This window comes from Gobius niger (assembly GCF_951799975.1).
Source record: "Gobius niger genome assembly, chromosome: 12".
NCBI classification, from domain to species: Eukaryota; Metazoa; Chordata; class Actinopteri; order Gobiiformes; family Gobiidae; genus Gobius; species Gobius niger.
In genome coordinates this window covers 24,684,293-24,711,875 of record NC_136863.1, presented here as the reverse complement: position 1 = coordinate 24,711,875, position 27,583 = coordinate 24,684,293, and the positions used below count along the sequence as shown (strand labels likewise).

At 41.1% G+C, this 27,583-nt stretch overlaps 1 protein-coding gene across 2 annotated transcripts in view; it reads left to right on the top strand.

The window, feature by feature from the left end:
• Positions 1-1,885: 1,885 nt before the first annotated feature.
• glg1a (golgi glycoprotein 1a) overlaps positions 1,886-27,583 on the top strand; it is a 42,026-nt gene continuing 16,328 nt past the window's right edge. For both annotated transcript variants that reach the window (XM_079567958.1, XM_079567959.1), the window contains exons 1-8: positions 1,886-2,263; positions 19,445-19,474; positions 19,571-19,657; positions 19,958-20,173; positions 23,189-23,392; positions 23,488-23,559; positions 24,343-24,529; positions 25,458-25,672. In XM_079567958.1, coding sequence (XP_079424084.1) covers positions 1,910-2,263; positions 19,445-19,474; positions 19,571-19,657; positions 19,958-20,173; positions 23,189-23,392; positions 23,488-23,559; positions 24,343-24,529; positions 25,458-25,672 — 1,365 coding nt within the window. In that variant the 5' untranslated portion in view covers positions 1,886-1,909. The remainder of the gene's footprint in view (positions 2,264-19,444; positions 19,475-19,570; positions 19,658-19,957; positions 20,174-23,188; positions 23,393-23,487; positions 23,560-24,342; positions 24,530-25,457; positions 25,673-27,583) is intronic.

Sequence of the window (27,583 nt, the reverse complement as noted above, 5' to 3'; positions counted from 1 at the left end):
TGAATTGTTCAAATTATAGAAAGACTCAAATGTTTATTTCTTTTGTACCTTTCAGACACCAAAACTCACAGTAACAATGGTGATCTTTTTGAATGTACATATGTTAAAAGCATAGCCTACTTGGTATTCTAAATTTAAAGCATTTATAACTAAACGTTACACAACTAAAAGGGGTGTCGAGGAGCCCTCGCTCTGGAAAATGGCCACCTTTAAATATCTGTACTCTGGTGCATATTCTCGGTTTATATTCTTTGCACGTTTTTGAGACCGCCAAAGTTTCTGCCGAAATAATTAATATGCATTTCCGTTTGACTTTATTTGACTAGCAAAATATGATCAGGTGGTTTGCCAACATCAACACAAAACAGTTCTATGTTTGCGATTTTGTGCTGTTCCTAACTTTTATTTGCTAAAGATCTAAACAGACAATTAACATCCTCTTCACTTTAAAATGTTCAAAGCTTGTACCAACACCCCCTGGATCTGTGCTTTTAGTCCACAGTAACCTTTGCTATTTTAGAAGTGATGAGACACCTGCTCTCATGTTTTATTCATAAGTTAACACATTATGAACTTGGGTGACTTCTTATTTAGCAGTACAAGCAGCAGCAGTATTGGAAGCCTTTCAGATGAGAAGTGAAAAGTTCTCAACTCAAACAACCCAGTCCAGTTGAAGTTTTTGAAAACCTTTATTAGAGTGAAAATCCTGAACAATTGAGCGCTTTCTACAAGGGTTGGTGATAATCAAGGCTTGTTATTATTGAAGGCTGTAGTTGCTTTGTCATGTTGTGCTTAATGTGGTGAAGGGTGTATGGTTCTGTATATGAATGCAATCATTGATCACATCAGAGCTGTTTTCAAGCTTTGTTCCATTCAAGCTGTTGCAAAGTCAAATAGTAGACAAAATAATCATGATATGCTGCAGGGCAGGTTTTCTGGCTTGGGAGGTTTCCTTTGTGGATCAGATGACAGCACAGATAATGTCACACACACTTTAGTCCAACTGTTGTAGCTTCAGGTCCCACCTTCAACCTTTCACCAAAAGCTGTGATCAAGAGTTAAAAATATGATTTTTTATGATGAACCATATAATATATAATAAATAATATATAATAGGTAAAAATAATTATATATAATTCTTACAGTTTTCTGTTGACTCAAGCATTGACATCATGTGGCTGATTGACTATCAGAACAATTTATCAATTGTGATTAATTTTTATTTTTGTATATACTTTTAGTTATAAGCAACAGTATAATATCATTTACTAGCACTTTACTTTCCCACATAGGCTAGAAATATCACTGTGCCTAATAATTATTACATGGGCACACCTAATTTCTTTGATTATGATTAGTGATCACCCTAACCCTCCCTTGATGAGATGAGATAGGACTTTGTTGATCTCACAATGGAGAAATTAACTTGTTACATCCCTAGGCTAGTTGTCCTTATTTCCATACGATTTCCATTCCATTACCATGTTATTACTGTGCTGAAAAGTAAAGTGCAACCTATTATTGTACGGTACTTGCTGTATATTGCTTCATGTTGCACATTCACTAGAATTATTATTATTATTTTTTTCACATTTGCAAAGGCAAACTTATTATGAAGGCCCTTTGATTGAACAGAAAATGTTGAGATCTGAAGGGATACAAAGTGTATTTGTTAGCATACACGGGTTGCCTCCAATATCCCAATAATATTTTGTAACATTATATAGTTATTGTAGTCAAGAAAAAAATATATATATAATGTATAAAATATAAATGATATAAATAAAAATATGCATTTATAGTGAAACAAGTGCCAGTAAACGCACCTCGGCAGCTCATGAATATTCACGAGCCCCGCTGCCATCTCCAGGTTACTCCCCCTGAATCCCACTTTTCCGACAGCGCGTGAATGCGGCGGCAGGCTCTGGATCCTGTGAAGATGGCGGACTGTATACGTGTTCCTCTGCTCCTGCTTTTGATGTGCATCTTCTCCCGTGTGCATCCGAGCGGGGCGGAAAACAACAAACTTATCGCAAATGCCGACAATGCCGGGAATCCGCCGGGGGGTCCTCCGCCGGCCGTTGTTATCCCCGTGGCCATGGAGAGGAGCCTGGGAGCTGGGGCCTCGCTCCCTCGGAGGCGCTCTACCGGCTGGAAGTTGGCTGAGGAGGCGGTGTGCAGGGACGATCTGACCCGGCTTTGCCCCAAGAATTCCTGGAACAATAATCTGTCGGTGCTGGAGTGCTTGCAGGACAAGAAAGAGGTGAATGACTTCAAAAAATGAGATGTGTGTTTTTTGGGGGAAATACGCAGGGTGTGCCTCAAAAGGAGCGCAGCTAACCGCTAGCTCCGCGTTAGCCCTCGCACTGTGGAGGACGTCACGCCAAAATATCCCTTTGCAATTCAATCATTTTGGATTTATGGCAAGTTTCCTTTTAGTAACAGTTGCTTTAGAACTGTACACAGCAGACAGTTTTATTACATACAGCGCAGTGTTGCTATCGGCTTATTACTGCACATCTGTGGGCTGTATCTTTGGCAAATCTACACATACATGATAATGGCTCACTTACTTAACCTTACGCATAAATAGCTCCCTGATGTTAGAATTGAACAATGGGATGTTATTAACCCCTGCAGGTTACAGAGACACAGCCAGTACACTGTTTGAAACCGGATCTAAAACAACTATGTTTATTCAGTTTATTTATTCAAGCTCTAACTTGGTAATATGATGAGTGGTAGATATTACTGTACTTACACAAATCAAAATCCAAGTAATTGACCAACCAAGGTTAAATGTCAATCTGTTATAAGAATACACAATAAAAAAACATCTCCTGCCTGTCCAACCAGTATTACTTAGTCTTATTCCTCTTACTGTTCATCTTAGTGTAAGTGGGTAATTGAGTCCACTGTTAGGCAGGGCTGCACGTGCACACTTTTGTGTAAATATCCAACTGTAATTAAGTTTGCAATGAAGTTTCAAAATCAGAGATTCAGTATTCTCTACAGATGATATTCTAAATATGCCCATGATTTATTTCGCATTTTTAATGACTGACATATGAACAAAAAGTAAATGTTGGCGGAGGTCTAGGATTACAGGGCTGGCAGGATTTGAACATAATGTAAACAGCCTGGAAGCAGGAGTTTGTAATGTAAATGGTACTTTCTAAAAAAAAAAAAAAAACTGCCTTCTTTATAATTTTCTAATATCAACCATTCTGATTGCCCTACTGTAAAGTGTAACTGTATTATTCAAAATTGAATTCAAAATAAAAGTAGAAAAGGTCCTTGCTTTTAACCATTTTTTCCTCCATGCTCAAGCAGAGATGTAGGTCAGAAGTGCGTGGATTTGAGTCAGCAATGCTTTGTGTTGTGTCTGTACAGTGCAGCCTCTGTGCGGAGCGTGGCCATAAAGTACTTTTGACATACCAGTGTTGCATTTCACCACAATGAGTTCGACATAGCTGTGTGGCCGTTGTTAAGAAGAAGAAAGTGGGGTTATATTAAGGTTGCTAACAGCTGGCGGACGGCTGTGGCTTTCCCTAGTAACATGATTGGCTTGATGTTGTGTGGACTGCCATCCAGCCTTTCCCTGGCTTCTGATTGGTTCTGCGTCCCATTGTAATTTCGCCATAACTTGTCATTGTGAACCCTAGCATTACTGTAGTTAGCTCAACAGAATTGCTGCTGACAGTGTAGGCAGCCTCTAAGCCACTTTAACCGTCACAGCCCCAAGACAAACATGTTCATCTTTGTGTCCTGTAGCTGCACATTGTTCTATGCTAGCAGTATGAGTATCTGAAATACTGTGGATACGAGGTTAAATTTGTATAGACTTCGTCTGTCCATTGTATGTTTCTGAGGCTTGAAAAGGCAATTATCTAGAAAAACTTGAATTAAAAGTAAATGAAGTATACTAAAACCAAATGTAAATGTAGAAGTCAATAAGTAGTGATTGAGTTGTCAAAAATAGAAAACCGGATTAAAGACCGCCTATTCCTGTCGTACCCAGTAAGTACCCTCAGCAAGACATTGTTAAAGAATTTCAAGTTCCTGCACCGCATTTTAAGAACTGCCGGTCTAAATGATGTCTTTTTAGAAGTGGTGGTACTTGACCTTACCCATTGCCAAGTCAGTTTAGTCGTACGGCTGTGTGAACCTCTGGACTGTGGCCAGTCAGTCATAAACGTGAGAAATGACAACCATTTGCTCTCGCACACTTGCAAAACATGGCCCTGTTCTGTTGTATGATAGTGACCGATGCAATGTTTCCCTTTACACTCTAAACATTTGAAATGTAATGAGCTCACATGGGCTCATTCTATGCTTAAGTCCACAATATCTTCGTCTATTCTAAATACTTACTGGTAGAGAGCGTAATTATTTCTTCTTTGGCCTCAAAGTACTCACTCCAGAGTTAATAAGAGGCTTCCCGTTTGGCTTGTAAAAAGCAACGATCCCCAACTATGTAACTTATTATTTAACAGCCACATTTGAGTTACTGTTTGACAAAAGGAAATAGGAAGTAGGCATGGGATGATATTGAAATCTTTCGAGCATGAGACGAGACTCAAACGACAGCTTTTAATCAGAAATTCCACCGCAGCCGGCCTGAAATCGTCGCGACCATAAGGTTAAGAATCAATGCTCTGTCTGGAGAGTACACTGCACCGCACTCAAAATGCTGGAACTTTGTTGTTTCCAGTGTTTTCTAAAAGAGGCCCATAGATTCAAGTTGCACCAGTTTACGCGACTGACTCAGGAGATTCTGCTGACACCACAAACTCTAAAAATTGATGCTTTTATTTAGTGTTTAGAGTGTTAAACAGAATGAGTGCTTAGCTGGACTGACAACACAAACTTGCATGGCTTGCTTTGTTTACGTTGCGTCGCCATGTGTCATTTGCCTATTATTGTTCAGTTTCATCTCGATTAGGTCAAAACAATAATTAATACGGAACATCATCCCGTCCCTGAGTGAGCAATTCATCCATGTGCTGGGCATTTTATTTTCTTATTTTCTTGCGAGTAAAAAAAATCTTTGTTCTAGATCGGATTCACTCGTCTTGTTGCGGTTATCAGCGAAAGTGAGTTTGACACCGCTGGCCCAAAGCTAGTGGCAATTTAGGGCAGAGTGAATCCATTTTATCTCCCCAAAAGAGCGGCCGTCCCCTGGGAAAGGCCGTTAGAGCCCGGAGCAGGATTATAGAGACCGCGGTTTCGGCGGTGTGTCTGGACATGTTTGGACACCGCTGCATGTAACTGATAAGGACTTAACACTAGAACAATACAGCGTTTCATATTGGCATTCACAGTCAGTATTTGTATGAGAATCAGAACTTGTTCAGATCAGGAGGAAACATTGTAAAAAGGTCTACATTTCTATAGCACTTTTCCAGTTCAAACCTTGGTACAAATCTTGATTATCGTTGTAATTACTTGACATAACAGATGGGAAGTAGGTTTAGCTGACATAGGTGGCTTTCAGTTCAAGTCTAGGCTGAGAGGAAGCGTCTCGAAGATTTGCTTTGAGCACACTGTGGTGGAGCAGTGACGCTGCCAAACTAAACTAAGAGCAATGCATTCTGGGAGCAAACAAAGTCAGACCGAACTATTTTTATATATTCCAAACCAGCACGCTGCTTGTTTGTTTGTCTCGTGTATCTTCATTTGCCCAAGAAATCAAAAGCTAAAGATTGTTTGTGCACTCATGTAAATAAAATACATTGTGTGTTGTTGCTCAATAAATGAACTTATTTAATTATTCTCTCATATATTAATAATGAATTCATATTACATCAAGAATATAATTACATTCCTAATTCAATCCAGCACATTTTATAAACGAGTGTTTCCGAAGTGCTGCACACGTTATAATGCGTTGCATTATTTTTTAGAGAGTTATAGACAGGCAGTCACATAGGCACAATAGAGGCGCTTGTCCATACTCGATACGATCACACTAAAGTTTTATAAATAGTCATGAAAGTGCATCTGAAGAGCTGGTCAAGTGATGAAGGCCATTCGTCATCTGTGCAGCGTATAATATGAAGTCTGATCGCCACCGCTTGTTGGTGGGAAAGTGACCGCTACGACTGCCAGACAATAACTTCAGCTGTTAAAGTTTAATTGGCACTCAGCGGCACATGACACTTCACAACATGACGTGGCTAATACGAAACCTTTTTTCTTTTTCAATTCCGTTTTCTCTTCCTTATTGTGGGCTTTTATAAAACGGCACAGTTTTGTGTGAAAGTGGGTGAAGAGCAGTGGAGACGTTAAAGGGATATTTCAGGATTTATAGGGCCTCATTTCCTAGTTATCCAGAGTGTTTTTGATTTCTGGAGATTTTTTTTTCTTGTAATTCATGCAGTCCTTATATTTGAAGAGTTATGTGGCGCTAGGCTAGTGCAAGGCTAGCGCATTTCTACGGTATCAGCTAGCCTGCATTAAAAACAGTCTGACCCGCTCCACAGAGCACCTGAGGCAAATCACTTATAACACCAGACTAACCATATAAATGTTTGTGTCCATAGAGTAATTTTTGGAATATAACTGACCTTGCATCACATGAATGATCGCATTTTGAGGGACTATTTTCTAGCAGATCACTCCGCCGCTGCGTAGCTTATACAACCACGAAGCTGATGCTGCTCAAATCTAAGTTCTTTTAAATGCAAAATGGTTAAAATTATTCTAGTGTTATAAGTGATTTGCCTCAGGTGCACTGTGGAGCGGGTCAGACTGTTTTTTAATGCAGGTGAGCTGATACCGTAGAAATGCGCTAGCCTTGCACAAGCATAGCACCACAAAATTCTTCAAATATAAGAACTGCCATCCATCCATCCATCCATCCATCCATCCATTTTCTTCCACTTGTCCGTTGCCGGGTCGTGGGGGCAGCTGTTGGAGTTGACCATGTCACATTGCACCAGCCCCTATGGTTCCTCCTGCAGGTGGTGGGTCCACAGAAGGACGGCCTCATGATTCTAACCGGGCCTGTTGGTCTCTCATAAGGGGCTTCTGAACTGCATGAATAACAAACAAAACAAAAAATCTCCAGAAATCAGCAACACTCTGGATAACTAGGAAATTGGGGCCCTATGTCAAAATTCCTGAAATATCCCTTTAATGTTTTGGGTTGACCCAAAAACCTTCTTATCGTGGGGCCACCATGACTCCAAAAAATGTTAGTAGAGATTTAAGAAAAAAAAAAGTCTGGTTGAAACGTCTCAAAACAGAGGAAGGCCCAGTTTAAACGTTTTATTCAACGCAGTAAAAAAGGAGCAGGTGTGCAGGCGTTTTTTCATGTTTCATGTTCACTGCTGTCACAGATAGTAAGAAAAGTGCTCACCGAGCTATAATCCCCTGAAAGCATGTAAATAACATTACAGCAATTTACCAAGACAAGCTGTAACATTAATATTGTGGCTTGTAACTTATTTAATACCACTGAGATCATTGCTAGAGCTTCTTATATTTTCTCACTGTATAATTTATGCGTAAAAAGCCATTTGTCTCTAATTTGACCTGACACCAACAGCATAATGAGATAAACTCCAAATGTCCTCCACAATAAGTGAGCGTTCAAGGTTAAGGAGCCGCAAATGAGCAACGCATCTACGGCTGAATTAACCTCGACCCTGACTTGCCGCCATATCATTCACAACATTTTTTTCTTCTCCGAGCTGATAGGAGTTTTGATCTGCAAAAACGCTGCCAGTAGTTTTATCGACTGCTGATCGTGTGAATCAAGCGTCTCTTGCACTTTTGAGTCGAAAAGTGAGCTGTTGGTGCGACACTAAACTGCTAACATTTTGTGAAACCTTAAGGAGCAACGAAAGGCAAATAGAAAATGTGTACGTTGTCAAAGTCCTTTAGTTAAGGACTTGTTTCCAGTGTAAACCGAAAGTCAAACAAAAGAATAGAATACACAGCTTTAGTTAGAAATCACGCTGACATTTCTCCAAAAATGCCCAGTTTGAAGATAATAGCTGATTGTGTTCGCTCCTCCACCCTTTTCATGTTGGCTTTGAATCCACCGCGTTGAGTCATCCCATTCCCTTTCCTGAGACGGTTTTGTCGAGTCTCCTTTTCATAGTAGATGAGTTTGAGAAAGCATTATCCAGCTCTAACCTGCCTCTGTGCTGCATGGAGAGTTTCCCAGTAGATGTTGGGTCATGCTTTCACACCTTGTGGTTGGGTTTTAGGATTACTCATCACTGTGTCTCATATTGCTGTAACCTCAAGTGCCTGAACGTGTGATTTCGGTTTCTCAGGGTGTCTCTGGGTGTCTCTGGGTGTCTGAAGTGACCAATTTGTGCCAAGATAAAAGTAGAGAAGGTCCTGGAGATGTCGTACTTGGAAAGGGTGGTGGTGATTGTCTTTTTTTTTTTTTTTTGCAGTAAGTGTTAATTCGATACCATTTTTTGCCATCCGGTCAGATGTCGATACTTGGGCTGAGAGTAGTCGTTGATGGAGAGTAACAATCACTTTATGAGCTGTTCTCATAACCGCTGAAAAACATCAGCATGTTTTTCACACCTTGCTAGTGCTGCTAACTATGCTGTAAATCGAAACTGAAACTTACTTGCTGCCTGCAGAGGAGGAGGAGGAGCCCCGGGCAAAGTCCTCATGAGCCCATACTATTTAATTCTTACATCAAATTATAAAACGTTACATATCAGCGCTGAGTCATCCAAAATAATGTTTTTTAGTTCTGTTTTTAAGCCTCGTACGCATGATATGTACACTTAAAGCTGCTGTGAGTGTTACTGTTAGCAAAGCCAGGAGATTCAGGAGATACCAGGTTTTTTCTCAGGTACTCGCCGAAACCGATATTTTAGAAATGTGTGGGATCTGCATAAATTCCAATATCGGCATTGGAATTTGGAACAGCCCTAATTGCAGCGTCACAAACTCATCATCCCAGCTCTGCTTTTAACAGCAGCCTGGCTCTGTTCTGTTTGCAGAGTCTGTAGGTAAGGGTGTCTTGGACCTCTAATGTGTGGCACTCACTATCCGTATATAATCCACCTCTTTAAGCTCATTAGGCGCCTGTTTGTTTCCAGAAGACTCTTCAACAAACTGCAGTGTGTTTTCATATCAGCAGCTGAACAGTCACAAGGCCCAGTCTTGTGCTGAAAATTGATATTATACAACTTTTTCACTTCTAATAAGAGGACCAATTATTATGCACTGTTGAGTGTTGGGCCTGTGTCAGTATAGCAGCCGTTCAGTTGACAAAATAGCCTGGCTTTTTAATGTCTTAAATGACTTGAAAATGATGCACCTTTTCATTACTTAATTCTAATGATGTGCAAATCAGTAGTTCTATACTTCTCTAAATGTTTAAAAGAATGCCTTCATGCAACAAGCTTTTTTTCCATTGCAGTTCTATGCTAATCTGCCTCTCAGTCTGTTTCCCTTCCGCGGCTGATTTTATCTGAATATTTTAATGCCACAGCCGCACCAGAGCTAGAGCCAGATCTCCAAATGTCAGACAGTTGTCCTTTTGTATCAGTGAGAGGACGAGTTCATGTGACACTTTGGTTGTTTTTCCGAGTCAATGTTTCACTTTTTATGAAGAGCTGCTTGGGTTTTGCTTACATTTTATGGCTGGTTTTAAGTGCACTGTGAACCTTGAAAAATACAATGAAAATCTAATTGTAATTGCAGTACTAAAATAGTCATTGGTATATTGTAGAGGCGGCCACAGTAGTATTGTTGAATGTGCTCTGTAAAAAAATGTTTTTGCCTCCTGAGTTTTCTGCGCAGATTTCAGTGTGGCTCAGCTGGCGCTCTGTGCGGAGGGTGATGTTAGGTTACTTGTTTTAGACTCGCAGCATTTTTGTGTGTCTGTGTGGTTTCGTGTACGTGGAGCAGGAGGGTCCACAGGGAGGAGGCTGAAGACACTCGGGACCGGCCCGTTCGGACTGCGTCTACATTGTGCTTTTTTAATTCTTTTTCTGTGCTCATTCTTTGCAAACAAAAGAATGCAGCAGTCAGGCATGAACTACATTCACACAATTGAATGCATAGGCTCCTAACTGCATGTGATGCTGACTCCATTGTTACCTGATCTGACTGATACATCCAATGTATAGTGTTGTGTGGTTTATAATCTTGTCCTGTAGCACGTAGAAAATCATACATTAATATTTAAAACAATTTTGAACATCACATCGGATCAACACATTTAAGCCTAATCCACTGCACGCAAAACGCATTTTCATCCGGCACAATTCAGAGTGAAACAGGCAAAATGATTCTAAAATCAATAGCTGTTACATATTAAAAAGATGTAATTTATAGCAGAGACAATTTGAGTGGTGAAGGGATCAGATTGAGGACCACCTCATGAAAACCATTTGATATGAGCCAGCCAGATGACCATCGTATCCATGCAGATTTATGGTGTGGTTAGATAAATATAGCAGCTTATTTGTGTGTTCCTTGTCAGTAATAACCTCTGTCACGCAGGTACAGTACGTGGGCAATTTTTCGTCTGCAAGATGATATAGAAACAACAGTTTTGTAGAAATAGGCTTATACTTAAACGTTTTTTATGTTGTTCCAACCTGTGGGGGGTTGTGTCAGATGGGTGGGTTGGGTAGGGGCTGACGTCTTGTTAAGAAATCCACAAAAGACAGAGGGGGCTCCTAGTTTGCCAATCACATTTGCTTACCACCATCACTGTTTACAGCTTGATTACCACGAATCACTCTTGTCTCTTCAGATAATCGGAAATAATCAGGTTTCTGGGCTAACGGTGGAGAAAAAAAAAGGACAATTCCCTGAATTTTGAACCGAGCAAATCCATTATTGGAACTAATTACAATCTCCCTGTAACAATCACTGCAGAATCTGAAAAGTGCGTATCTGCTGTTGCTAGGGTTTTATGATTTTGTGGTGACTTTTTCCCCCCTACTAGCCGTATTGTTTACATATGCAGTGTTGTGTGTCTATCCAACAGTGCACGGAGAAACGGGAAGTAGCCTGTTAATAAACTGCGCACAAGAATAACACGTTATTACTTAGACTGCTAATTGGCTTTTCAGTTATGTAATGCGCCGTTGAAATGCACAAGGCGTTTATTCTAGACTTGGAAATGAGCATCAAAAAGCTATTGATCTCTTTGTCTTAGTGAATTCTTCAAAAAGGGCTACATTTATGCAAAGAGTATGAATGAATAATCTTTAGTCTTTTACGAAAATGTAGTGGTTCTCAAATTAACACACTGTTTTTCTCAGTCCTGCTCAAAGACACAGTATAGTTGCTTGGTTTAGTTTTTGGGTCTGTTTGGGCGGCAGTCGCACAGCAAACAGCCCCCCAATTGTTGAATTCATTTTCTCCCTGTGTGTCTGCAAGTTTCCATTGGGCGCTCTGGTTTCACCCCCCCTAAAAATATGTACATTGGGGTCCCCTCTAGGGCTAGGACTCATATGAAAGAGCTTCTGAATCTCTGTTGGACTTTCCAAATTAGATAAAGTCAGATATTTTGTCTGGTGTTTTGAAAAGTTTGAGATGCGAACTCGATTAAGTGACTATATTGCTGTGTGTAGCATACATCAATTTGTTTACATTTTTTTTCTGAGGGAAGACCCCCAGGCCCCCCTTTTATCATATGTGACAGAATACACAGACAGAATGTGAAAAGCAATGAGTTTTGGATACTATACGCAAAACTTTGTATGCCACACAGTAACTCTTAATATTGACAATATCACGTTCAGAGCTGTTGTGAATATTTGGCTTCCTCACAAACCATTGACTCTTTTTAATGCAGTTTATTAAAAGGCCAAACCGTGACTACGCTGCTGCCTGACTGCGCAGAGTGATAGTGTCCATTATCCGGCCGCTGTCTGCAGACGTCAGTGCGAGGCCGGAGAAAGCGGTTCACTCTTTAATTACGTCTCGTCAGAAGGCCATTAAACCACAGGTCTGCTCTTCCTCTTACATCATCGTATCGACCCAATGGGGCACAGAGGAGGACAGATGACATATGCTTCCCCAGGGGTAAAAATATGACTTACACTTTAGTAGAAGAAAATACTGGTGCCTTTCAGAGATAGTTTTGGGTTTGCTTCCAAACTAAAAACATGAATTACATTTATTTTACGGACTAAAACGCCTCTAGTTGAGATAAAGAGTAAAAGTGCCACTTGTTTTCAACAGGAAGTAGCAGCATTTCCTCGTTTCAATCTCAGATGTTTGACTTTGATTATCATCTTTATGGTTCGTTATGTTTTTCTCTGTGACCCATAAAAAAACTACATGAACATTTCGTTGGTTGACATTAATTTACAGTGCGTGCATCATTAATGAGTTTTTATTTTTCTTCACATTTTCCAACTGGTGATGGGCCATGCGTGTAATAAGAGGAAGGTCCACACTTTGAATTAGAGGCAGAATTATATGCAGTTTCTTTCTCTTGCCCAAAATGGGAAGGAAAAGACACGGAAAAGTCAAAAACTGTCGATAGCTTGTCAAAGGGATGCAGGGCTCTTGAAATTTCTAAAACATTGGGACGGGACCACAGAACAATCAAACGTTTTGTTGCCAACAAGGTCACTGACTATGAATCAAGCATGGAACCACCAGGTATCCATGATCGAGCAGGACTGAAGAAGTGTCCAGAAGTACAAGGTGTTGGACATCGCCAATGTGAACAGCACGAATGGCCTTCACCTGGGACACTTCAATCAAGAGTATTTTAGTCTCACGCAGTTTTAGTTTTTGCAGTGCTTTTGGTTACACCTAAATCCCTTACAGTGCACAATATTCAACAGCCGTATCACACAATGCCTTTCTCGTAGTACGTGTGTGACAGTAATGCCGGATAGTGGGTTGACTTGGGATTTTACTCCCCATTACAGCCATCCTTCTGAAGCTGTAGGTTCTGCCTTCTTCTTTAGTTCTGTCTCCCTCTCTTCTTCTCTTGTGCTGTCACTTTCCCCCCCGTGTCAGTCGTCTCCTGCGCGTCTCTTCTCACCCACCGAACCAATTATAGCTCCTCCGCCACGCGCCGCTTTCCTGGAGACAAAGCCAGGAGAGGAGTTGATAACGTTTGAATTAACTGCACCCATTAGTCCCAACAGGGCTCTTGACAGCGTCTTCTGCAGCGAGCGGCGGAGGCGGTAAACAAAGAGCAGCCACTTTTGAGAAAATCAGAAAATTTTGCGGGGGACGGTAGGTTTCCCTTGTTACTGAATAGTCAAGCCAGCTGGACAGCGGCGAAGTTTATAGGAAATTCATACTGAATTTGTAATCACAGGTGGGAAAATTCAGCAAATAATTAACGCTAGAAGAAGCCTGTTTTTAATTGCCTTGTGTGTGAGTTGTGAGTTGTGCTCTACAAACTTGCCTTGCCTTAAATGTGAAAATGTGTTGGAATTAATTTGGGGATCTCCTTGTTACTGGAGTGTTAGAAAGCTGGGCAGTTAAGTGGTTTTAGGAATAGGGCCTAGAAACTCGCTTTGTAATTGGCAGCCGATGAAAATGACTGACCAATTTGCTCGTGGGTCTGCGTAATTTCAAAAGTTCTGAAACGCTATTTTGGTTGTTTATGCCCTGGGTAAACGCACTTATTTTTTCATTTGAGTTTTTCCAAATTGGCAGCACAGCTTATTAGGACATTGATGTGGACTGCACATATTTGCTTTCTCTTTTAGATTTGGCAAACGAAGCACCAACTGAAAAACAACAAAAATAATCAAAGGAAAGTGTGTGAAATACTGTAAAATGTGGTGTTCAAACTACTTCAGGAGTCCTTCCTCTACCAAAAACTATTCAACCCCTCGCCAAGTACCTTAAAGCAGTACTAAGTAACTCGTGCCCCAAGAGGCCATAAGCGCCACTGCAGGTGACATAGTATGTTACGTTTTTTTACTCATTAATTGTCCGTGAGAGTAAATACTACGCTGACAGAAAAGACAAAGGGAGAGAAGGATATCGTACATCCAATTACACAATGGAGATAATTTTTTTCACTCAAACTTGGCTGTAAATACTGTTAAAGTGGCGCTAGCTCGCAGTTAGCTTTGTTAGCCTGTTAGCTTTGGTAGCCTGTTGGCTTCTTTTTCGTGATTCCATTAGTGTGTATTGGTGGCTCCGACCCAGTGGCGGCGAAGTTGCAATTTTCTGGCCAGAGGCACTAGGGAGAGATGAAAGACCCCCCAATCATCCCATTAACTTTACTGCTTTTAAAGCTTTCTACATTTCTACTGAAGCTTAATGAGTGAAAAATGGATTACTGACAACTCATTTGCACAAGAACGACAATGTGCCAGCATGACTCTAAATATGTTTAAGTATTTCTGTATATACTAGCTGAGACCCGGCCTTTGGCCGGGCCTCGCTAGTTTCCACATGTGATATTCTGAGATTATGAGTTATTACAAAGAAATGTCCAACCGGTCACACAGTTCAGCTGTAGACCAGTGGTTCCCAACCCATTCCAAAAACTATGGCCACTACAAATGTTAAAAATAAATAATGCTAAAAATAATTTCAAACAAACTGCAATTTGAGTGTTTGATGCACCCGTACTCCTTTCTTATAAACTACAACGACAATATGTTCGCTAAAAGGGAATAGAATTCAAGAGACAGTGGGATAATTATGGATAAATATTAGGGGGTCAGCTCTAACGGTTCGGTTCACGGTGCAGGATCCGTGGTTTGGTGCATCACGGTAGTGTACAATGTAAAAAAAAATAAGTAGGTTTTGAACTGAAATAGCCTAATGATCGTTATTAGACAGAATTTATAACCTTACAATAAAATTGGCAATGCGTTCAAAGCTGCTTTAGAATAAAATGTACCTCTGGGCTCACAATACGTGAAAGCAAATGACACACATCGCCCGGCTTCGATGCGCGCGCGCACACATACGCACGCGCACACACACGCACGCACGCGCACACGCACGCACACACCGCCCTGTTTTGATGCACGCGCGCACACATATGCGCACCGACGCACACACAAACGCGCGCACACGCGCACACACACACATCGGCCTGTTTGGATGCGCGCACACGCACGGCAGTCAGATCTCGCGCACTCGCGTTGTTGTGACGGCGGGTTGTCCTCGGACAGCAGCACCGCGGTCCATATGGACACGTGGTCAATTCCCGCTGGCGGCGGGACCGCAACGTGGGGGCCGGCACCACGCACAAACTCACTACTGTCGCCAGGCTTCCTGATGTTCCCAAACGGTGTTCCATCCCAGTCCTAACCAGGCCCTTCCCTGCTTAGCTTGGGAGGAACGGTCTCCCATCCCAGTCCTAACCAGGCCCGTCCCTGCTTAGCTTCAAAGTCGGTATGGGAAATAAACATGGCGGCGCCCAGGCGGCGGCCATTGAGATAGCGTTTTCTATAATAGATTGTGTTTAAATATCACCTTAGATGTTCTGAATGCACTCCACCGTTAGAAGTAGCACCTTGTAAAATGGTGAATGAAATGGAGCTTACTATCGAGAGTTAAGCTTTGTCTTTGTTCCCAATACCAATGTCTTATATATTAGTGTGTCTATTATCAATATTGCATTGCTGAAATACATTCCCATGTCAGAAAAGCCACGCATTGCCCTCTTTATATAACCGCTGCTTTGTAGAGTCCACATTAAGATTCATATCAACCCATGTTTGTATCAGCAAACAACTTCAAACGGAGGGGGGATCGTGCACTCATTCACGCTTGCTTTTCTCTGGTTGCTATACAAAATATTTATCTCTTGTCACTGACTTGATTAATCAAAAATACTATTGCCATGATGTTTCCTTGGCCTCGTCGCGTGTGCAGATGCTCCGTCTTTGGTCCACCCCCATGAGTCACTGTAATGTGCCGCTTCTGCTGCTGCTCTCTGTGAAATCTGAGGCGTGGTTTTCTCTGTGGGCCAATCCAAATTCGCACAAGATGATGTTTGAGATTTAAAACCTGTAGAAGTTGCCAATGTATGAATATGATGTAATTGTGTTGTTAATCCCTGGCTGTAGACCTACAGTATTCTAGGAAATCCTTACATGGACACTTGTCTCTGAAGAATGTAGCCGGAGGCATTTCATGATTTCTCTGGTGATGTTTAACGCTCCCCCGCAGTACGCTTTTCTGGTTCATCCACATTACAGGCTAATTTATTTACAGGAGACTCTTTTTGGCAGGACATGACACAATATTTAGTTGTATAATTACCACTACCGGCACCGCTGCACAGACTGGAAGGCTGGAATGCTCCTCTGGCGTGTGGGTGGTGTGGTCAGGGACACGGTTTTTGTACTCGGCGGTTTGATGTATCTCTTTTCTCTGCAGTTGTCCAGCTCTGAGTCAGCGCTGTGCTGTTTAAACATCTGTCTCTCCCGGTGACACTTGGTACGGCCTGGCAGGGATAGGCAGAGCGCGAAAGGAGAAGGCAAAGATCACAGTACTATAGCTTAAACGGATATAAGGAAGTTACATGACGATGCGATTAGAGTTACACTGAGAATTCAAGGCCCTGTACCTAGTTGTATCTACTGATTTCTAACATGGGTGTATAAGCATGTTTCACAACCTATTTATTAATATGTTTAATATTTTAATCATAGAAATCTTGTCACTGTTGTAAAAATAATTAATTTTATGCTAATTTATGTAACCAAGCCACTTCTTTGACTTTAAACAAAGTTGCTTTTGCCTCTAAGCATTTATCCTTGTTGGGCTTTTTCATTGTTGCTTGTCATTTTGGGTTAAACTTAGGGCAAACTATGTTCATTTTGAAGTTATATTTATAAAATGTTCCCCGCCCTCTTTTCTGATTTGCAGAATTCAAGAAGGGCTAAGGTATTTTTTGGCAAACATTGTTATTTGTCAGCTGATTTAGCAGTGAAATGCACCCAGTCACAGCTTGTTTTCATGCCTCTTTCACATATCAAATATATACCTTGAGGAGCAACAACTTAATCAAACAAGAACAAAACAAAAAGGAAAATCGAGGCGTTCATTGCCATTATTATGTGCAGATGAAAAATGATAATGACTGCAAAGCTTGAGCTCCCATTATTTTATTTTCAGCACAAGGTGTGACGTTTCGGGCAGTATTGGCCCTTCATCAGACCTAAAGCTGTGCAGAGTCATCTCCATTTTTTCATTTGCAACTTTCGACTTTAGTGCGCTTTGACCTAGCTCTCGTTCACTATTATGTGCAGCTAAATTATGTAAGCGGTTATAATGCTGACCTTTTAGGTGCCACCAGCATTTATTCGCAATATTTTGGTGCTAACTTAGTGCCGTACGTTTGCTAAATTGACACATTAGTTTAACTCCATACATGTGCTACATTTTTGATTCTAAGGACACTCCATACATTCGCCTACCATGCCTTGTGTAAACACAGAACGAGGTGGCACTGGACCAATTTGAAGATAAAAAAGTCTAGTTTTAATGTGCGCAGAGCCGTTCTGTAAAAGGAACACTCTCTTCTTCATCACGATTCCTCACAGCTTCCGGGAGGGCTCATTTTAAAGCTTTAATCCACCTCTTTTCCAATACAAAAATCATCAAGTTTCCATCACTTTTCCTTAAATGTACAATTTTTCTTTTTCATTATTGGTACATTGGATGAGGTTAAGCAAAAGTAGCCTCTAACACTTATGTAAAGATTAAGAAATGTATTATTCATGTGGCGATTCTCTCCTATGAAGAATACTGCCACTGGGAGAAACAACAGTACGGTACTTTGATTTTAAAAATAGATTACATAAAAAGAGCCTCTTAAAAACAACACACATCATTTTGTTGACCCACTTCCAGGGCCTTCCCTCGTGTTTGGGTAGCACCCCTTTCTCTCCGCGTGTCTACGTGCTGAACAATAGTGTCACTAGTGTGTTACATTTGGCTGTAAATAGCCCAACACACGCGCTCCCGCTCTTGTCCCTCTGTTCCTCTGGCTGCCATGTGGTAACACAGTCAGGAGCTCCTCTTCCATCTGCGCTGGCGTCTTTTCAAAAGGTTGGAGCTCTCGCGGGGAAAACTGCAATCATTCGGGGCTTTTCTCTGTTTTAAGATGTAGCACAGTGTTTCGAATGGGCCATTTTAGGTCAGCTCCTCTCGGCAGGATACAGCCACAGAACGTCCTCCTCCTCAGTGGAAATAGGCTGCCTCCACCAGCACTTCGAGAGGACCATCCAAATCGTGGGTCAGCCCAGTGCCTTGTGGGAGGTGCTGACGTGCGTCTCTTAATAATGGGGACAGAGAGGGCCAGCAAGAGTGACCTGGCATTTAGTAAAATACCTGCCGTACTTGTTTTCTTATGTTCATAGTAGGGTTGCACAAATAGGTGATGACTCAAAAATTGTCTTTTGAATGGTTTCAATTAGCTGATCGCAAAGACTGTAGTTAGGACAACAGATTATATCGTCTCTATTAGAGGTCGACTGATATGGGTTTTTCTAAAGCCGATGTCAATTTATTGGGGACTTTAATCTGCTGATGCCAGTATGCACAGCTGATATTTTTGACTGATATTTTTGGCAGAATTTTCCAAATATCTGGTCTGTAATCCTGTAAAAACATAATACTTAGCCACTTCAGCAGAGGCCAATTTTATTTTATTACTTAAGTTGATTCAATCATCGTTTTTGTCCCAACCTTGATTAGCTGCCATTAGCATTAGCATGCTGCCGTTAGCATTAGCAGGCTGTTGTTGTTGCTGGCTGCGTCGTTTTGCATGGCGGTTAGGTTAAAACTAATTCAGCGATGGAATTTTCTTGGTTCTGTGCATCAAAATGATATGCAGCGTGTTCATATTCACTGAGATTTTGTGAAAATAATGAACTCTAGTCAAACTTGTAGCTAACAAATTTTCATCGCAATGTTTCTCTGTTCCCCAGAGGCCTGGGAAGTTGTGGGAGGACTCGCTTTAAAGCCTTGACTTGGCTCCTTCCAATGCAAAAAAATTCTGCACTATATTTTGAAATGCATGGGATTCTTTTTAAACAATCAAGTCGCAACACTTATATGCTCACTTTAGGTATTTATCTAAAATTGTTCACCGTTTCATTACCAAGTAGTTTTTTTTTTAATGTGCGCCATTTTGAATAATTTGTTCCCTTGGATGTGTTCTTGCAACAAAAAAAGTCTTCCAAATATAATGTATGATATGACAAGGGAATATATCAGTTTTTGTGCCTCAAAGCATGAACTGGACTATGTTTTTTTACACTGATGCACTGCCGTTAAAGAAGCCGTTGCAGAGTCTTCAAGCAAAAAGAAAAAAATATGAAGTTTTGTGAAAGTTAAGAACTATGGGCTAATCATCATCATCATCAACAACTTTTGCACGATATGTCAAGAAATGTGGAATGAAATCTTGCTTTTCTTTTGCTGTAGAAAGGTGCAAATAATGAGCTGAATTTATGAATTTTCCGCTAACTGATTTATTTCTCTCTTTCAGGAAACCGAGATCTCTACAGAATGCAACCATGTAAGTTCCTTCCCCCACGTTTATATCCTATCCCAGTAACGCAATCTTCGCTCTATCAGAATAATAACTACTTGTTGCTTTCTGTTTTTCCCACAGTTGTTGTGGAACTACAAGCTGAACCTGACCACTGACCCCAAGTTCGAGTCCGTCGCTGTTGAAGTTTGCAAGAGCACGATCGCTGAGGTAAAGGCTAATCATTACATGGACAGTTCGTAAACCAGTGATTCTTAACCACAGGACCCGGGCTAATTAGAGCTTTGTGAGCGCCACCTCGATGGCTTTCCTACATAACAGTTGATAAATGATTGAGCCCCATGCTACCTCAAGGGCATCCTACAAACATTACCTTTAAGTACTATTATCATACATTCTACAAGATAATCTACGATAGCAAAGTAAATGACTACAAGAAAATATATCAAATGCACCAGTTCCCCAAAATCATGTCTGAAACACCCCTGTGCCTTCATTTCTTTATCTAAGATCAAAGAATGTGCAGCGGAGGAGCTGGGGAAGGGCTACCTGGTTTCCTGTTTGGTGGATCACCGAGGCAACATCAGCGATTACCAGTGTAACCAGTACATCCACAAGATGACCAGCATCATCTTCAGCGACTACCGCCTGATCTGCGGCTTCATGGATAAGTGCCGAGAGGACATCAACGCCCTGCACTGTGGAAGCATCAGCACCGGCGAGAAGGTGAACACTTATGATTACAAAGGGGAAATGGAGGTCATGGTGTCGGGGGGGTAATAATCCTGGTATGATTGGCATTATCTGTCAAATGTGTTAATAAGACAGGCCGATCACAGTCATTGACATTCTGGCGAATATTCCACAGTAATGCGTTTCTCTAAACCTGCTAAAACTGCTCGCTAGGGGCGATACTTTTTATTCTGATATCAAAGCACATGAAAACAAATGTCAAAAATGTTGAATGATGTTCAAAAAGGTTAAATCTCAAATTTTTAAGAAAGATTGTGACGTATCGATTATCGCATTTATCGTAAGGTTATCATTATTGCGAGCCATGTATCACATATCATATTGAATCATGTGATGCCCAGAGGTTCCCACCCTTACTGCTCACCTCATCTCCAAAAGCTCCGTCTGCTCCGAAAGTGCATGTGCTGTGTGATCGATATCAACCATGCATCTATAGTTGTGAACTGCCACCCAGCAGTGACACAAAATGATTTTGATCACAACACGTTGCTCCCCATGTCCCTAAAACTATGGCACACATACATAAACGCCCATAGCTTACAGCAGTATTGCAGTTAATGAATCGCTAAAACGGTCATACTCTTGCTTTTGAATTTTAATTTCTCGATACGCCTTTGATAGGACATTTTTCCTATCCGCATTTCCAGCGTCTCATTAGTGCTGCCTGCCTCTAAACTGGCCTCGCACCGTTTCATCTCTGTCTAATAACTCCAAGTAACACATGTTCTCATTATCAAATACCTCGGCTGTGAAGATTTGCATCTTGATCACTTCTCAGCGTTTCCAAATGACGGAACCCGTGATACGTTAAGCCAATCAATGTCACAATGTTGTCGTAGATCACCTTTTCCCTTGCTGTCTTAAGCAGAAATCTTTTTTTTATACCTGACGATTCTGTTGCGATTTAGTTGAATCTAATTGCAATACTTTTCTGAAAATTTGCAATAAGGCTATTTTTTATGCAAGTTGAAGAAATGTTAGTATATTTATATAAATTCTACAAGTCTTTGAGGAGAAACATGGGCGCACAATCTCCCAAAAACTAATTTCAGCGAAGCATGAAAGTCTATCTCTAAATCATTGCATTTTCTGAAGTAGTCTTTTCAACCCATCAGAGTGAAATTATTCAAAGTGGCTTCATTTTGACAGCCGTCTATCAGGCACCGACGCAAATCGATCTGCCTTTAAACGCGTCTCTGTGCTTCTGCTGAGCCAAGCCGAATCCTGTAAGCCTATTAGACGTGCATTTATTATATAAGATATCACATGGGCACAATCAGACCTCCGAGCAAAGTTTATTTATTTGTGAGAGAAGAGAGAAGTTGGTCTCATTATCAGGAATTGGTCACGGCGTCGTATTCTGTGAGCTGGAGCCGCCGAAGTGGAGATTAGGCTGACCAAGTTCTGGCTATATTTAACTTGGAGCGAGATGCAAAGTGTCGGACCTCGCCACACGCAAAATACTCCTACAAACGAGCAGGGAGGAAGTGTTGCGCTGAATGCAAAGATAACACTTTAATATTGTTTTATTCCCAAAGTTGGAGAGAACTGTTATTTTAATCCTGGAGATCTTCATGATTACAATGTGTGCGTCATATCAACAGCGGGGTTATAATAACTTCGAGAATGACATTGTTTTGACTGAAGTAAACATTAAAGATTACACTGACGCATTTTAACAGTGTGGAGGCTCGGGGTTTGATATGAACTGTGGCCAAAACAGTTGAGTCCAAAACAAGTGAACACACAGTTCTAAACAAGGATAAGTTTTATTGAAAATCATCCCTAAACTCAGACCAAAAACAGACCTTGAGTAATATGTCATTTAAGTAGTTTTTAGTAGTCCTGCTTAAAGTTTGGTCTTTCTCAGTCACACCCACTGTTTCAAATGATAAAACATAAAATATCAATGCAGGGTAGGGTACTTACAATACACATTTTAAGCCTCATGCGTCATATGTCCAAGCGTTTAATGAAAAAACCTGGAAATTCGTGTTAAATGTTTTTTGTTTAGGTGGGCACTTCATTACGATTCCTCAGTAATATGTGACAATTAAGCTCTAAACCCGCCTTAACCGAGCACGTTTTCTCCAGTTAGGCTTTACCCAAATCTAAAAGCCTTATAGAGCTTACAACCTATAGACCAGTGTAACGTCTAATTTGAAAGCTAAGACCTACATAACGGATTGTAGCTTTTTTTTGTCGTATTTGTATTTTCGTAGTTTTTTTGTCGTGTTTTCTTTTTCATTGCATTCTTTTCACCTTTTCGACGCTGTTTCGTGGCTTTCTTGTTGATTTTTCAATACTCTTTAGTTGTGTTTTTGCGCTTTTGTTGTTATTTTGGCTTTTCCGGCACGTTTTTGTCACATTCTGAAAGTGTTTTTGTTGTTTTCGTCTTCTTTTTTTTCATCGCTTTTCTGTCATTTTTTTGGTGGTGTTTTCATCGCTCTTTAGTCGTATGTTTCTGTTGTGTTATTGTTGCTTTTCCAGCACGTTTTTGTCGTAATTTTAGGTTTGGGTAATGCCACATTGGAGATGATGTGCTCAGTTAAGGCGGGGGTTACGGGGTTAAAAACAAATGTTTACAATTCACCTGTAAAAAAAAAAAAAAGTAAAAAAAAAAAAATCACTTATTACTTATAATTGTCTCCAAGGAGATTTTGCAGCTTTGCTTTGACATTAAGGTTTGCTCCTCTGCTAATAGTATCTGCAGGAGTTCAGGTCAGTTTGGTTGATCTTATGACACCGTAAACCTGGAATGTTCCACAGCGGGGCTTTAAACCAAAACTTTGTGCATAAATATTTAGCTGCTGGCCCGCTCTCTTTTTAGACCGGTCATATGAGTTCACCTGCTGGACTGCAGATGTGTCTTCTCTTTGACCATAACAATGACTCCTCTCAAGTTTCCAGCCGCTTAAAGCGTGGCTTGATTACATTTTAAGTATGTCCAAGTTGCTTTTGTCCTGAATGCCTTTCCCTCTGCTGCAGGACATCCACTCTCAGGGGGAGGTGATTGCGTGTCTGGAGAAGGGCTTGGTGCGCGAGGCGGAGGAGCAGCCCGGGGCACACGCTATTAAAGATGACTGTAAGAAGTCCATCATGAGAGTGGCCGAGCTCTCGTCAGACGACTTCCACCTCGACCGATACCTGTACTTCTCCTGCCGGGACGACCGCGAGCGCTTCTGTGAAAACGTGAGTCACTGAGAAGTTGCAAAAATACATCCTATAAGAAGACTAGTTTTAATACTCAATTCAGGAGCTTATTCATCAACATTACTTTTTTGCAGACCCTGGCTGGAGAGGGACGTGTGTACAAATGCCTGTTTAACCACAAGTTTGAGGAGGCCATGACTGAGCGGGTAAGTCTTACACACCTTAACTTTGGGATCTCCAACCGTTTTATTTATCACTTGAGCTGCTTTTATCTAAAAAAAAAAACAATAGAGAGCTACTTATGCTTTAAAGACGCTTGTGTAATTATGCAACGAGCGTGGAGTTCACCTTGGACAGTTAGTCGTGGCTCGAGAATTAACAATGTTGTCGGAGATTATAGAGGAAAAATAGGCAGGAGTCTGGATGTCTTTTGCAGGAGCAGTTTATTTACCATTGGTGCGGGATCCAGAGACATGAGCTGGAGACATTGCGCTAGTCCTATCATTCAAGTCTGCCTATGCTTCCACAGAAGGGGTATGAAAACCCTCTGTTGAGCGTCATACTGAAATACAAGTAAAACATTCAGTGGCTGAGGGAAGGCGCCTGAGCACCACAGTCAAGGCTACGGCAGAGAGAGTACGACTGTACAGCATGACCCAGTATGATAAATAGCGATTTAATTTTATTCTCTAACAGTGGCCAAGATGATATTTCAACATAAAATGAAATTACTCAGTTTACTCTTACTATATAACCTAAATGCAAATTGTGTCCAACATGTTCAGAACAATATAAAAATGAATTTAAAATGTGATTAATGAAGCTTATTTATTTCTTTAGCACATATATTGTTAAACCATTTATGTTAAAATACCTTGTATATAAAAACACAATCATAAACAAGTGCGTGCTTTGTTTACTAGTAATCCTTGCGTCTTGTTTTGATTACCTTGTTCAGTGTCGTTTACATGGTGCTTGTGTCCCTCCAGTGTCGGGAAGCGCTGACCACGCGGCAGAAGCTGATTGCTCAGGATTACAAAGTGAGCTACTCTCTGGCCAAAGCTTGTAAGTCGGACCTGAGGAAGTACCGCTGTAGCGTGGACACCAACATGCCCCGGGCCCGAGAAGCGCGGCTGTCCTACCTGCTCCTGTGCCTGGAGTCTGCTGTGCACAGAGGTGAGGGGCTCATGCTGTCCATCCAGCTACTATTCTCATCTTACTTACTCTTATACTTGTATAACACCTTTAAAGATACTCACCATAGCGCTGTATATTATGTGTTTACTCATAAACCGCTCAGTTACTGGCACAGGCTGAGGCTACAGCGATCTGTCCTGCGCCCTAATGTCATTGTAAGTTTATCTGACAACAAGGCACTCCATTAGTCCACTATCTGTCTCCCCTGTGGACTGTTAACGCTTTGATTTATTGACTCCGTCCACTATAAGCTATTGGACTTGGCACAAGGCCTCTAGGACGGGAGTGAGGCAAATACCGAGCGCTTGTAATCAAAGGTTGTATTGGGAATATTGTCAAGTTCGCCTTAATTTGAAATGCAGTTTGTTTTGTGCTGGAAAGATTTGTGTTTCAATTCTTTCTGCAACATTTGACATCATCCTCTGGGTAAATTTGGTGGGATTAGTGCAGTGGTCCCTTCCCCTTGAAGCCCGCCCTGCAAATTTTGTAATTAAGGCAGCACCTTGGATCTAGTCTGAAACACAACAGGTTTATGTAGCTTTCACAGGATATTACACTTCTTAACCAAAAAAAAAGTGTCCACATGGGTGTAATTAACAAAATGACAATGCCTGGATTCATCGGGTTCATGTTGTGAAAGAGTAGCCACCACAAAGTCCCCACCACAGTAACCCCACGGACGATCTTTGGAGATGTGCTGGGGAAGGCTTTGCGCACTGGTCACACTCTCCCGTCATCAATACAAGAGTCAAGCACCTGTACCTGCACAAAGCACCTGCTTTTTTAGTGAAGCATCTTTTCTTAACTTCTCATACATCATCAATAACAAAAGTGATTTTCTCTTCCCGTCCACACCTCACTGCCATTTCCCCCTGGTTTGATCGATTTCCGGGTCTCGTTACTTCAGGTCGTGTGGTGAGTGGCGAGTGCCAGGGCGAGATGATGGACTACAGACGGATGCTGATGGAGGATTTCTCGCTGAGCCCAGAGATCGTTCTCCACTGCCGCAGCGAAATCGAGGGCCACTGCTCCGGGCTGCACCGAAAGGGACGCACCCTGCACTGCCTCATGAAGGTCGGCCGCGGCGACGCGGGCGCCATCGACCCCAACTGCCAGAGAGCTGTGAGTGCAGGGCTTTTACATTATGAGAATAGTACTGATCCATCTTGATGTTCAATTTGATTTGGCTTTTTAGTGTGACAAATGTCTCATTTAATTTCAAAACTAAACCTCTGTTACGAAATTAAACCTTGATACCAGTACTTTAAAGATACTTATTTTTCAGTACTCTAAAGATGCTTATTTTTTGAGGCAGATACTTGAATGATGCTTTTCTGATACCTATACTAAAAGATTTGTCATCTAGAACCAGTGTATCCATGTGTAGGGGATATGCAAATATTGGGTTCATCTCCAATGTGTGTGAAAAATGGGGAATAATTTGTGTAAATAAGATGAAAAGATAAATTGGAATAAAATAAAAAAAATTGGGAAAACTAGTTCAATCAAAAAGGGGGCTGTCCCTGGACTGACGGCATGGAAATTTGGATCCTGCTTTTGATACTTACATTTTTTCAACACCGGTAGAACCTACACGATTGATTGATTCCATGATACCAAACTGGTATCGTTTAACAGTACCCAGCCTGAACCATAGATTTACAAGTTAAATAGAACTCAATGAACTGTGTAGCCATGAAGTATATATAGTACATATATATACAGTATAGTATAGCTGTGTGGGGATTCATCTGTGTAGCAATTGTACAAATACTATACAATGTGCAAAATGCATGTATGTAACAAGAGAGAGTTGGTGCCTGTGAAAGTATACTTATAACAATCCTATACTTTGCTCATTTTTGTTATTTTATTTGACCTTTACTTAACCAGGAAAGTCCCACTGAGTTTATAATGTATGTTCCACAATGTATAGAACAAGTCCTGAAATGTTTTGAGCAACCCATTGAAAAGTTAAAGCTTGTTAAACTGTGGCATTTTGCAATAGCCATTATTTTGGCCTGACATGCAAACTTCTTTATACCCATCTTTCACAAACTGCAAAAGACAGCAACTCCAAACATCACACACTCACTATTGATTTATCAACAACAATCAGACAGAGCTGAATGAAATCCAAGAGGCTCGTGCAGGACACATTTGTTCCTTAAACATGGAATAACCCAGGAACAGTTGTAGCAACAGTGGCCACAGAAGCGGTTGTAGTTGTCATTGACCCCAGCTGTCACAGAGCCATGAGTCAGCGTTTGGGACGGCTTTAACCTTAGCTGTCAGCTGGAGCTCAGGGGCGATCAATACAAGGGAAAAACTAAGATTTAAGTTCTGAAGGAGACCGGGTCGCAACTGTGAAGGATTATAGGTTTCTTTTATAATGAGTGTGTAAGATCAAGCAGGGCCAGTGATTCTGCATTTGTATTTTGTAACTAATAATCTGAATTCTGGTAAATATTGTTGTCTTCTAATGCTTGTCACACTTATTATGACATGCATTAGTCCAACACATTCAACAACAGCAGATTGACATAAGTTGAAATGGGCGATAAAACGTAATGGCTTAAGGTCGACGGGGAAAAGTGGAAAGAAGAGCTCCATAAGTGCACATAATGTATTAGCGACGTTGCAGCTTGTGAGCAAGGAAACAGGCTTTCAAACAGTCTTTTGGTTTGTACACGATACTCGGCCTTTTTTCCCCATTTGCATTTCAGTCCACAGTTGTAACGCACAGACAACAGATCCTGCAGTCACAGATGGTGCGCCACACTGAACCATCTGGAGGGCTTTCACTGAAGGCATTTTCAAAGGGCAGGTGACTGAAGGAATCCTGCAGAGAGAACCAGTGTTTTCTATACTGCTCATTAGTAAAGGTGCCTGTGATACGCAAAAGTAAATAGGCTCGACTCTTATTTTGGTTTCGTGTTTAATAACTTTTTAATGGTGTATCGTAGGGCAGTGGGAAAAAAAAGCAAGATTATCTTTGCGACAACCTGCCGTATAGCACGAGTTATTAGTCAT